At 38.4% G+C, this 13,144-nt stretch overlaps 1 protein-coding gene and 1 pseudogene across 1 annotated transcript in view; one reads left to right on the plus strand and one right to left on the minus strand.

Moving 5' to 3' along the window:
- The window catches only part of MPP4 (MAGUK p55 scaffold protein 4), a 38,311-nt gene extending 25,227 nt beyond the window's left edge, over positions 1 to 13,084 (plus strand). The window contains exons 15-21 of the mRNA XM_049615250.1: positions 1,049 to 1,090; positions 3,183 to 3,353; positions 5,003 to 5,083; positions 8,460 to 8,553; positions 8,938 to 9,046; positions 9,997 to 10,131; positions 12,529 to 13,084. Coding sequence (XP_049471207.1) covers positions 1,049 to 1,090; positions 3,183 to 3,353; positions 5,003 to 5,083; positions 8,460 to 8,553; positions 8,938 to 9,046; positions 9,997 to 10,131; positions 12,529 to 12,720 — 824 coding nt within the window. The 3' untranslated portion in view covers positions 12,721 to 13,084. The remainder of the gene's footprint in view (positions 1 to 1,048; positions 1,091 to 3,182; positions 3,354 to 5,002; positions 5,084 to 8,459; positions 8,554 to 8,937; positions 9,047 to 9,996; positions 10,132 to 12,528) is intronic.
- LOC125911992 (uncharacterized) lies at positions 10,929 to 11,028 on the minus strand (annotated as a pseudogene).
- Positions 13,085 to 13,144: the final 60 nt, after the last annotated feature.

Consider the following 13,144-nt stretch of genomic DNA (forward strand, 5'->3'; position numbering starts at 1 on the left):
GACAGGATACACTTTAAGATAAGATGTATTTTGAGGGTGAAAGCAGTGATAAGATATTCAATTTCATAGAAAAATATTTAAAAGTGAACAATGAAAGCAGTTAAGCTTTATGAATATATTCCTGAGTAAACATTTCCTTTTAAACTTACTGACGTATTTCAGTGCTTACTTAATAGAAGATGGAATTAATTTTGGTGTGTTTTCTTTGTATTTTAAGATGTACATGAAAGAAAGGTTAAGAAGAAAAGGTTGTATATGTTAGTTCATTCTATGAACAGTGGCTCTTTACATAGTACTTCAATGATCAGAACAGAGTTGCATAAGTGAAAAGGAACGTCTATTAGTAAAAAGTAACTTGAAAATGATATTTTTATAACATTTTTTTCCTGGAGTTTATATGAATTTTTCTGAGACTGCAGTGGAAGCAGAGACAGGAGTTTAAATAAGTTCTAGATGCTTCAGAGCCACTGGGATCAGTTCTCCTCACTCTTGTTCCTCAGATTCTTGGACAGTCAGACACAATTGGCAGCCATAGAGCAAATACTAATTTTATACAGAATAAACCATTTTATCAGGGAGAAACTTAAAACCCCCCTCCAACAAAGGGATTAATTAAAGGTCTTGCAGAATACCATTTCCACAAGTTTAAGCCAAAGCCAGTTCATCTGTTTCCTGTTTTAAGTCAGTTTTCTTTGGGCATGTTTAAAAATGTATACCAAATTTTTATTTGTTTTGACTATGACTCAATATCTTTCTTGTAACTTTAAACAAGCCTAAAATAGCTCTTTGTTTTAATTATATTTGACAGAATATATTCTGTGTATTGCTAAAATTCTGGAGAGTATTTCTGCATAGTTTGGGGCATGTGATAGGTTGCAGAGTGCTTAGGATATTCTTTAATAAGCCATTCAGGATGAATTCAGCTGTGCTGACATCTACTGAAAGAGCGTCACTTGCAGATTTGAAGATAATTTCATGCATCTGTTCTAAGTAAACTTCTCTTTCTCCTCCTCCACATATTCTGTTCTTGCCATTCTCTGTGTTTCAGACAAGGAGGAATTTGTTGGCTGTGATCAGAAGTTCTTTATTGGTAGGTGATGATTAATAAGAGGTGGGTCTTTGTCACTTGTTAACTTTTTAGTGATACCATCCTGACTCTTCTGAAAGCTTCTTTTGTTGATGGACATTTACAAACTTGTTCCTTGTTCTGGTTTCCCTCTATCCCCCCAATTTTTGGGGGAGCTAGTATTCTGATGTGTTGATCATTCATTATAATTCATCTGGTTTCCACTGGATATCTCTTATTATTCAGCAAACACAAATCTTTTGTTTTCTTCCAGACTGTTTCATGACATATTTATCTTACTCTAAAGAGACCAATTGTCTGACTACCAAACTTAACTTTGATGACCACATTTCTATATTCTGTCAACTTGGCAGAGGTTTCTGAAGGACCCCTTTAAAGGCTCATGTAAAACCACACTGGGCCTCCTTTTCCATGAGACAGTGGGGCAACAGCAGGATCTATAAAGTGAAATGTTGGTTCCCCGGGCCAAGATGCACATTAGAATCATTGAGAGAGCTTAGAAAAACAACAACATGGGACCACTTTTCTGTATCCCTTTGAGGTTAACCCAGCCCCAACGCCATTAAGTATGCTAAAAGGGAAGGCATCTGCACAAAGGTGGAAAAGAAGCTGCCTGGGGTGGGGCATCACTGAGCAGTATTAGGAGAACGTTTATGCAGGGGATGATGGTGGTCTGGTACAGGTTGTCAGAGCCAGAGCAATGTGAGGAGGACAGCTGCCATCACTTGGGTTCTGACACCTCACAGCCTCTACAAAGATGGCCTCCTCACCTAGCTTGGGTTCTGACACTTTCTGCCAGGTTGCTGACACCATCCGTCCCCATCCTGCACAAGTGCTCTTGACTAAGAAGTAAATGTATTGAGGACAATCAGTGTCAGGTTTCTCACTGAGAAACATACAGAAAGTGGGGAGGTGGTGGTGGCTGGAATAAATCACGCAATGTTGAGGTGGCTTTGTGGGTATTGGTGTGAACTCATGGTGTTCGACATATACAGATACAGATATAGATGTGTGTGTGTGTGTGTGTGTGTGTGTGTGTGTGTGTGTATGTGTTTGTGTTTATACATATACATATAGTCCCTAGCTCTACCTATTGAAAGGACCTGGGAACAGCTCTTTTTTTTTTAAATACCAGAAAGCTCTGTGATTCAGCGGGCAGGTTAAGCAGGATTCTAGGAGTTCAGAAATCATGGTTAAAGTGTCCAACTCTGCCACTGATGACATAGTTGTGAGCAGCCCCCTAACCCATGTCTTAGTGTATCCATCTGAAAAATGTGAGTGATCAGCCTGCTCCCCCGTTTCTATCCTGGCCCAAGCCACTATTCTTCCTCATCTGGGGCACTGCAAGGGCCTCCTAGCTGCTCTCCCCTGAGCCCACACTTTACATCCTCCCCAAGCAACAGAGGAATTCTTCAGACACATAAATCAAACCATGTCACACCCATTTCTCCATTACCCAGTGGCTTTTTATCCCATTTGGACCACAATCCAACACTCTGCTTCCTCTCCAACTCCACGTCCTACCCTTCTCCCTACTGCTCAGGACCCTGCCCTACTCGAGCCTTTCTGTGCTTCCCCAAACACTCCTTTCTCTGCACCTTAGCAGTTGACGTTCCCTTCGCTTGGGCTGCTTTCACCCCCAGATGCCTCCTGACTGGCTCCATTACTTTATTCCCGTGTCTGCTTCATGTTACCTTTTCACACATGCTTTACTTGAACTCCCTCACTCCCCATGAAGAAACACCCCCATCACTCCACTGCCCCTTCTTCTAAGCACTTATTTTTGTTGATATGTTTACTTTTGTTTCTCCTCCTCCATAAAACGTAAATGTCATGAGGAAATGAGTTTGATTTAGTTGACCGCTAGAACCCCAGCACCTGGCACATGGTGGGCACAGGGTGCAACTTAGCGGCAACATGTGGGGGCATTTTGTTATTTTTCCTTCTGTTCTCTTCTTATTTTCTACCTTTAGACAGACATGATTATGTTAATTAACACTTGCTGGTTGCAGTCACTGCAGGCGCCATCAGACGGGGCAAGAGAAATAATCTCTCCTACCTGGATGTAACATCCTGTGCGTTTCCACCCTCCCAGCTGGCTTCCGCCGGAGCATGCGCCTTTGCCGCCGGAAGTCTCACCTGCGCCAGCAGCACGCGGGGGTCTGCAGTGCCAGCGGCTGTCTGAGCGCGTCAGGCGCCCCCTACGAGGAGGTGGTCAGGTACCAGCGACGCCCTTCAGACAAGCACCGCCTCATAGTGCTCGTGGGTACGTCTCAGGAACTGTGTCTCTCCTCCCCCATAATGAACTTTTCCTTCTAGAGTCAGTGGTTTTGTGTTGGGAGTGGTGGCAAAACTAGAATTCTTTAGGGACGCCAATATAAACACCTTTAAAAAAAAAAAAAGCCTGTCTTATATGTGTATTTATAAATAAAACTTTATTGTCTCATGTTTTTATTGTTTACAGTTAAATGTGGTATGCCATGATACACTGGGGGTATTAACAGGTTGTATTATGAAATTTTGTTTTGTCTTTTTTTGACCTGTTTTGAGTTTGTTCTGTAAGCATAGGTGAGTATTCCCCCAGACTGCATTATCAGTCTGTATGAGAAATAAAAATCCTTGGGGTGCCTGGGTGGCTCAGTTGATTAAGCATCTGACTTTTGATTTCAGCTCAGGTTGTGATCTCACAGTGGTGGGATTGAGCCCTGCATTGGGCCTCCACTGCAGGGCATGGAGCCTGCTTGGGATTCTCTCTCTCTTCCTCTCTTTCTGCCCCTCCCTTCCTCTTGAATGTGCTCTCTGTCTGTCTCTCTCTCAAAATAAACATTAAAAAAAACCACAGTTTATTTAAAAAAAAGAAATAAAAATCCTTAAGATCTATTTCCCTAAGAAATTTGTAACCACCTTCTTTAGAAAAATGTTTAAAATTTTCTGGACTATATATGGTGCTAAAGAACAGGGCAAATACAGTACTGGGGTGATGTGCTTTTGTGACCAAGAGCTCTGCAAAGCTGGTCCCTGCAGCTGTAGTAACTAATGTCTTGCTGCCATCTCTGTGTATTCCAACTGTAATCAAGGGAAGCCCCTGTAGAGCAGAACAACATGCCCTACAGCCGGGACCGGCTACATAATTTGCAGAGCTCAGGGCAAAATGAAAATGCAAGGGCTTCTTGTTTAATGATGACTAAGATTTCAAGAAGGCAAAAGAAGAGCATTAAACCAAGTGTAGTATGCTAAGCCTGGGCCCTATGTAATTGCATGAAGTCAGCTCTGATTCCAGTTGCACACAGAGTGTTGACTCAACTATCTATCAGGAAGTATGTCTGGGGGCGTCTGACTCTTGATTTTGGCTCAGGCCATGGTCCCATGGTTTGTGGGTTCGAGCACCAGGTTGGGGTCTGTGCTGACTGTGTGGAGCCTGCTTGGGATTCTCTCTCTCCTTCTCTCTCTGCCCCTCTACCACTCTCTCTCTCTGTCAAAATAAATAAGTAACTTAAAAAAAAGGAAACATGTCTGAATTCTATAAGTCATGGGACCCATAATTATAGGGGCTGATTTCTGGGTTGTGATGTGATGGAAACTTCATTTGACAGGAAAGGCAGATTGTCTCAGATTATCTGAAATGAGGCCAGAGAATTTTCAGTGTCCAACATTAGATGAAGGTTGCTGAGGTGACTGGTTCCTGCAATTCCCCAGCTTATTTCTAGAATGTTGAAGAAGTGTGGGTTACTCCATGGGTCACCAGGAAAATTCCTAAGAGCTTTCTGGAATTGTTTCAGTTTGTGAGAAACTAAAAACATTTCCCAAAAAATTTGCTCTCAAGTTTTTTCAGTAGAAGAACTGAATTGATGATTTTACCACATAATCATATTGATTCACATCTTATAATTTCTGCATGTGACTTTCTGTATTTAGGACCTTCGGGCGTTGGAGTAAATGAACTGAGAAGACAACTTATTGAACGTAATCCTAGCCATTTCCAAAGTGCTGTGCCACGTATGTGTAGTTTTTCTTTCCTAGCAGTTCATGTTTCGGTAAAACTGTCTTTGTCTCTGCAGATGCACTGATCTCAGTTAATATGCCATACCATTTTTGTTGTAAAAATATATCAGACACTAGGGATAGTCCTTGTATAATATTTCTAACTATATTTATTTTAATAGAGGGAATTGATTTATTGACATGTAGGCTTTTAAAGGGGGACTTTGTCTCTTTTCCATTTCTCAATGACTATATAGATGACTCTTTAGGAAAACTAATATTTAGCAATAATAGCTAACATTCATTAATTACTTACCATCTTCCTGGCACTGTGCTTGGCTCTTTAAATGCCTTATTTTATTTTGAAAATTTCAATATATACAGATATAATTTTATATAAGTCTGTATATATGATTATATCATCCATGGCAGGAAAGAGCATGTGCATGTAGGTTCTTCCTCTTCATCTGAACGCAAGAGAGAGGAACTTAGAGAAACCACTTAAGAGCTTTGCATGCGTTCCCTGCAGTTTGGGGGGCATGGAAGACTGATGTCAGAATTATACCTTAAAAAATGGAAAGAATTTAAAGGAGTGGCCAATGGCTATAGTCTGGGAAGTAGCTACCCTTTTAGAAATCACAAGTGACTAGCTGGCATAGGGATGGATTTGAGATACTCAGTGGCAACGGTGGTGGTGATAGGGTTTGCAGAATAACCCAATGCATCTTCTAGGAGAGCAGAGCCAGATTTAAATATCTACCAGATTTAAATATCTAAAAGGAGCCTGTAGTATCCAGCATCAGTATCAGTGAAGTGAGAATTTTCCTGCTCTTTCCTCTCCTTTCTGCACTGTAGCTTTGGACAGTTAGAAAGCTGGAGAGGAATAGTAGAGAGGCAATGAAAGGGAGGAGAGGAATCCTATTCCCTTTCCTGACTTCTGGCTTCTCTGACTGCAGGCTTCCCTGCTTGCAGCAAGTCTGAGCCAGGTGTGGGGAGGAGAAGCCTAAAATAATCATAATTTTGATTATTACATGGGAATGGAATTTTATTAGATCAAGACTGCGTTTGTGGCACAGGTGATGGTGGCCTTTTTTTTTTTTTTTTTTTTTTAACCTAAGAGTAATGAGAAGAGTCCTGATAACTGCTTAGATTTTCATCCAGGACCAGGAGAAGGTCTTGTCCCACAGAAGGCAGTAGGTGACAGAAAAAGTTGCTTTATAGGGGTGCCTGGGTGGCTCAGTCAGTTAAGCGTCTGACTCTTGGTTTTGGCTCAGGTCATGATCTCACGGTTCGTGAGTTCAAGCCCCACATTGGGCTCCGTGCTGACAGCATGGAGCCTGCCTGGGATTCTCTCTCTCTCCCTCTCTCTCTGCCCCTCCTCTGCTCTCTCTGTCTCTCAAAATAAATAAACTTAAAAACAATTTTTAAAAAGTTGCTTTATGATCATATACCATAGGTTGTGCTTTCCAAACACTGTTCACATGTGTAAGAATGGACATTGATCTCCAACATCCAATGTTTATAGCAACACTACCAACAATAGCCAAATTAGGCAAAGAGCCCTCATTCCACTCATATGTGGAATTTAAGAAACAAAACAGATGAACATAGGGGGAAGGGAAGAAAAAATAAGATAAAAACAGAGAGGGGGGCAAACCATAAGAGACTCTTAAATACCGAGAATAAACCAGGGGTTGCTGTAGGGGAGGTGGGTGGAGGGTGTGGGTTAAATGGGTGATGGGCATTAAGGAGGGCACTTTTTTGGGATGAGCACTGGGTGTCATATGTAAGAGATAAATCACTGAGTCCTACTCCTGAAGCCAAGACTATACTGTATGTTAACTAACTTGAATTAAAACAAAACCACAGAAGAAATCACCATTTTTCAATAATCTGGATAAAAATAAAATGCCCATGGAACATAGAATAATTGTAAGCAGTATAGCTAGTCATCATTCAAATGAGAAAATGTTGCCCATATTTTGCTTTCTAAATTGAGTAAATAGTTTTAATCTTAAAATGAATACATCTAGTTATGCATTAGTTCACAGATTTTAACCTACCATATAAAATATAGTCCAATAGAAGCCACGGAGAATTAGTAATCTTAGGTTTATATTTACATAATTTATTATAACCCGAGAGTATAGTGTTTTACCAGAATTTTTTTTTTTTCAGTACAAAGCTATAGGAGAGGTGGCATAACTGTAGGAATTCTAAGGATCTGCAGAGAGCCTTGAATAAAGAAAAAAAAAAGATGACTCTCAGATGACATTTGTTTTTTAAACCTCTTGAATGTCCATAACTCCTTTTATCATTTAGGGTCTGTGTCAAGTTCCTGCTTTGTCATTTCCATGTGTTGATATTATCAAGTGTTCATATATTTCATTCTTAAACTTTGTCAAGTACAAATGCAAATATGCCATTTTTTTTTATGAACAGGGAGAATTTGTGGCAATGCAGATTAAAGGACTAGAAGCTTTGTGGTATATATAGGACACAGAGTTGGAACTGTGGTTCATTCATCTGTGTGTTCTAGGAAGCTAATATATCCAGAACAGAGGCACTCAGTACATGTTCGTTGAATAAATAGATGAACAGAAAATGAATCACTTTCAGTTATTCAATGAGCTCCTGTGTTCTACACCAAGTACTATTTAACTTGAGGAATCTATAATAAAAAAATGGGACTGAATCCAGACTCCACCAGTCCCTTCTGGAGTTCCCTAAAACTAATCACCATCTCCCTTGGCTATCAATGCATTTGGGCAAGACTGCAGACAGACTGCCATGGGCTTTCTCCTTTCAATTCAGAGACAATCTGGTGTAGCAGAAAATATTAGTCTAGGAGGAGTCAGAACACGTAGGTTCTTGTTTTCAACTTTGCTTTTCATTAGTCTTGTGTACATGAGCAAGTTACTCTCTAAAATCTTCAGTTAGTTATCAGTAAACTATGGTGATGAAATAGCATTTCATCAAGCTAGCAGTGTGAGCAATGAAATGAGATCTTGGGAAATGCATTATCTAAACATAAGATATGCTACCTGGGGGCCTTTAGGCATCTTAAGGCTCACATATAATTCACTCATGCCTGTTTTTTAGTACGAGCAGCTATCCCTTAGGGTCTCCTCATCCTAGCTCAATACCTAATACATTCATGTCCACACTGTGATTACTTAATTAAAGATTTATAGATGAACTGATTTGATGAGAACTTCTATTTTCTTATCACCAATTTAGGCTCCGTCTTTTTGGTTCTAGCATTTTATTTACCTGTTTATGTATTCATTTATTTACTTTGATTAGAAATATTTATCCAAATGTATATTGGTAATAAACCAAAACATTTCAAAGATTTGAAAACATTTTTTTTAATTCCGTTTTTTGATAGATACTACTCGTTCCAAAAAGAGTTATGAAATGGATGGACGTGAGTATCATTACGTGTCAAAGGAAACATTTGAAAGCCTCATGTATGGTCACAGGTAGGCTATACATTCAGAATCTGATTCTCACCTTTGGTTATTTTACCTTCAAAATACATGCCCCATTTTTATGCATTATCCAAAGCTTCTGGGGCAATTCCTTTTGTTTCTGAAGAGTTAAGCAAGGAAATGCAAATTGATCAACTACTACACTAACTTATCGGGTTGGGAGAGGGAGCAGAACTGAGTTGCCAGTCTTAGAGACTTTGGAGAAATAGTGGAGTCCTAGATCTCCTAATATTTTTTTTCTCCTATTGATAATTCTTCTTGTGCTACCGAAGTCCACGTATTTATGTTCTATCTCATTGGAGTTTACCTTCATGTTACTATAATAGTATTTTACTTGTAGAAAGAGTTCTTGTTTTCCTTGTGGCACCCTTGCAGGATGCTCGAGTATGGTGAATACAAAGGCCACCTGTATGGCACCAGCGTGGATGCTGTTCAAGCAGTCCTTGATGAAGGAAAGATCTGTGTCATGGACTTAGAGCCTCAGGTAGGTCTATGGTAGAATATTTCCCATCTCCCCAAAGTAATGAATGAATGTCTTGCATTTTGTGCATATTGCTGTAGATCGTAGTTGAGACATTTTATTCTTTTAGCCTTTTAGGGATAAGACCACTTACCATATCTAAGGACCAGGATCTTATGTAAAGGAACAGTTGCCAATATCTTGTCTTTAGTTAGGGAATGAGTCTTGCTTCTCAGATACAAAAAGAGAACTGAGCTGGTGGCTATAAAGAAAAGTTAGAATCCTGTTTTGACTTTGATCACAAAGGCATTAAGGAAATTTGTGGAGAGAATAAGATGTTGTTTTACACAAGGAGGTGAGGTTCCCATGTTGTCATATCTGTAGCTACCTCTATGAGATTATATGTGGAGTGAGGCAGGAGTGAGCAAGTTAGGATAAAGAACACACAATGTATAGGCTCCATTTTTCGATCCTTGTATTTTGTGGGATTTTTTTTGTAGTCATTTTAAATATACCACATGTACTAAAGAGAATCAGTGGATAAGACAATTGTTCTTACTTGGGTCAAGGCTGGTGGTCAGTGTGAAGACGTCAGTAGTATCCAATATAAGATAATAGCCAAGAGGAAGGGGAAGTGAGGGTGAAACAGAACTGATCCACCTGCAGAGTTTGTCTTTGCCTCTTTCCCATGAGATTATTTATAGGATCCTATTCTCAGATTTCATAAGGGTGTCATGACTAGTGAGAGGAAGAGCCACAATTTAAACTTAATTTTAATTCTAGAACCCCATCTCTTAATTATTAAAATTTTTATTTTTTAGAGTTGAAGACTTGAGGGCAAAGGAGAATAAATAAAAATAAATTGGCTGAAAATAATTGCTAATTTCTGGTCTTAGAAATTTTGAGAACGTTCATGTTGACTCTAGGAAATTAAGATTTCTGTTTTTAAATATGAACCTATTTTTTTTGTGTAGGGTATTCAAATAGCTCGAACCCATGAACTAAAGCCCTATGTCATATTTATAAAGCCATCTAACATGAGTTGTATGAAGCAATCTCGGAAAAATGCCAAGATCATTACAGACTACTTTGTGGACATGAAGTTCAAGGTAAGATACAGAGAAAATAGACGGATGTATTTTTTTTCTAGTAAAAAAATAATCACTGTATTATTTTCACAACATTCCAGTGTTAAGGAATGTGATTTTTGTTTCTAATGAATAATGAAATGCCCTATGGTTTGTCCTTTTTACTGGATATCATTTGTAGATACTAAAATAATGTTTAATAAATGCTATGATACTATTTTTTTTTTTCTAGTCTGGCTTAAGTTTAAAAAAAAAATGACCTCAAGCCACAGTTTGCAAAGCCACGTGGAAACTGGGTGTGCACAAGCCTGATGTTTATATTTTATTATTTATCTTATGAAAGAGTTTGAGAAGTTACTTTTAAAATGTTGTAGTGAATATATCTTATATGTAATATGAGTTATCTATATAAAATATATTTCTAAATGCAAATATTATGTATTAATGATGATGGAAATAATAGAGGGGCCAAGACAGGTGGGATTTATCAGTGAACTCTTCCTGGAATAACTAGTTTCTTTCCAGTTTATTTTTTTCATTAAATCTACCTTAACTATTTTAAGTCATCATATACATTCAGCAAGGTGTGTAAATCTTATGTATAACAGCTTAATGAATTTTTACATGTGCATATACCCAGATAACCATCACCTAGATCAATATATTACATCCACTTATTTTTTTGTGTATATGGTAAAAAACACATAACATAAAACATAACATCCTAACCATTTGTAACTGTACAGTTTAGTAGTGTTAAATATATTCACACTATGCAAGAGATCTCTAGAACTTTTTCATCTTATAAAACTGAAATTAAACATAAAGAATACGTCATAAGTTTGCATGTCTCCCTTGCATAGGGGCCATGTTAATCTGTATTGTTTCAAATTTAAGGGGTGCCTGGGTGGCTCAGTCAGTTGGGCGTCCGACTTCGGCTCAGGTCATGATCTCGCGGTCCGTGAGTTCGAGCCCCGCGTCAGGCTCTGTGCTGACAGCTCAGAGCCTGGAGCCTGTTTCAGATTCTGTGTCTCCCTCTCTCTCTGACCTTCGCCCATTCATGCTTTGTCTCTCTCTGTCTCAAAAATGAATAAATGTTAAAAAACTAAAAAAAAAACAAATTTAATATATGTGCTTCTGAAGTGAAAAACAGGTATATTTGTATAATCCTTTGTTATTATTTCTGTCTTCATATTTTTTTAAGTGACTACTGTATGAAAATCTGATTCTTCAGTTTGCGTTTCAGACAGTGGAGTCCATGGATAAATTCTCTGAATCTCATAGGCATTTAAAATTGTGTTCTCATTTTTATGGCAAGCTAAACAAATCAACAAAATTGTTTCTGGATCATGAGTATTGTCATCTTGTAAAGGAGTACTGCCACAACGTTGCAGTGCCTGCATTTGTATTTGTGTTTATTTTTTACTTTATTTTTTAAGTTTATTTATTTACTTTGAGAGACAGAGAGAGAGAGTGCGAGCAGGAGAGGGGCAAAGAGAGAGGGGGTGAGAGAGAATATGAAGCAGGTTCTGCGATGTCAGCGCGGAGCCTGACCTGGGACTCAAGCTCACAAACTGTGAGATCATGACCTGAGCTAAAAAACCAAGAGTCACATGCTTACCAGATTGTGCCACCCAAGCTCCCCCCTATTTGTTTTTTATGATTGCACTGTCAAAAAGCTGTACTGTTTTAATTGTTATGGACAAATAAGAAAATAACAGCAGTGAAGTTAATGCATTAGTTCCAAGGAAGGCCAAATGACTCTCACTAAATGAACATTTCACAATAGAGGAAATCGATATCAAAAGTGAATTAAGTCATGGCATCATGAGGCAAAGGACAATTAGGGTATGTCTAATTCAATAGAACTAGGTCACCATCTTCATGTTGAAAGTGGCAGAATGATATCATTCTTATCAGTATTTAGTTTTAGAAACTGTATTTTACCTTCTAAAATTTCATTTGAAATTTATGTGTAAGTTTTACTTATATTTAACTGGTAAATTTCATTTTCTTTCTTTCCCTTTCTTCCTCCTCCTGCTCCTCCTCCTCTGCTGCCGTCGTCGTCGTCGTCTTCTTCTTCTTCTTCTTCTTCTTCTTCTTCTTCTTCTTTGTTATATATGGTTTGAAAGCTTCAAGTGTTTAGATAATAGAATAATATAAGTCCAAATAAGAAGTTGAGGGGGTTGTTCTGGCTACCAACTGTTACTTAGTTTTGCAAAGTCTTGACCAGAGAAACATTTAGTAAGAGTAAAGATAGAAACATACGTTTTGTCGTTTAGAATAGAGGACGTTTATTTGACCTAAGTGTTTTTATAAATCGTTTCACAACTGAATATAACATCAAAACAAACTGTGTATTATTTATATTTATCTTATTAAGTCTGTGCTATCCATATTTTTTCATTTCTCCTGAAGGATGAAGATCTACAAGAGATGGAGGATTTAGCCCAAAAGATGGAGACACAGTTTGGCCAGTTTTTTGATCATGTGATTGTGAATGACAACTTGCAAGATGCCTGTGCCCAATTGTTGTCTGCAGTTCAGAAGGCTCAGGAGGAGCCTCAGTGGGTACCAGCAACATGGGTTTCCTCTGACACTGAGTCTTAATGAGGCTTCCTGCTTAATGCTGGGGTTTTAACAATATTCATCTGTTACAGAGCTCTGGAATAACAGCTGCAATCTAAAACAGCAGGATTTGCTCCATTATAATGTGTACAACTTTAAAAGTGGTGCAGTTTATTAATTAGTCCGGTTTGAAAAAAAATATTTGCATTGTATGTATGTAGAATTACCTCCTTGGCTTTCAGGAAAAAATGTTTTCCTTTACCTCATATGCAGCAATGGTAGGAGTATGAACAATGTTAAGCCAGTGAGTATGAGAACCTTTCATAGATTTCATGTGGTTTTTGTACAATTCAGATAAAAGAGCTTCCCTAAATAAAATAAGTAGTATTTAATTTCAGAAACTGGATTTTGCCTCATGAAACTTCTATTTTATGAAAATGGCTTTTACTTGACTTAGCAAGAAAGA

This window comes from Panthera uncia (assembly GCF_023721935.1).
Source record: "Panthera uncia isolate 11264 chromosome C1 unlocalized genomic scaffold, Puncia_PCG_1.0 HiC_scaffold_3, whole genome shotgun sequence".
Lineage (NCBI taxonomy): Eukaryota > Metazoa > Chordata > Mammalia > Carnivora > Felidae > Panthera > Panthera uncia.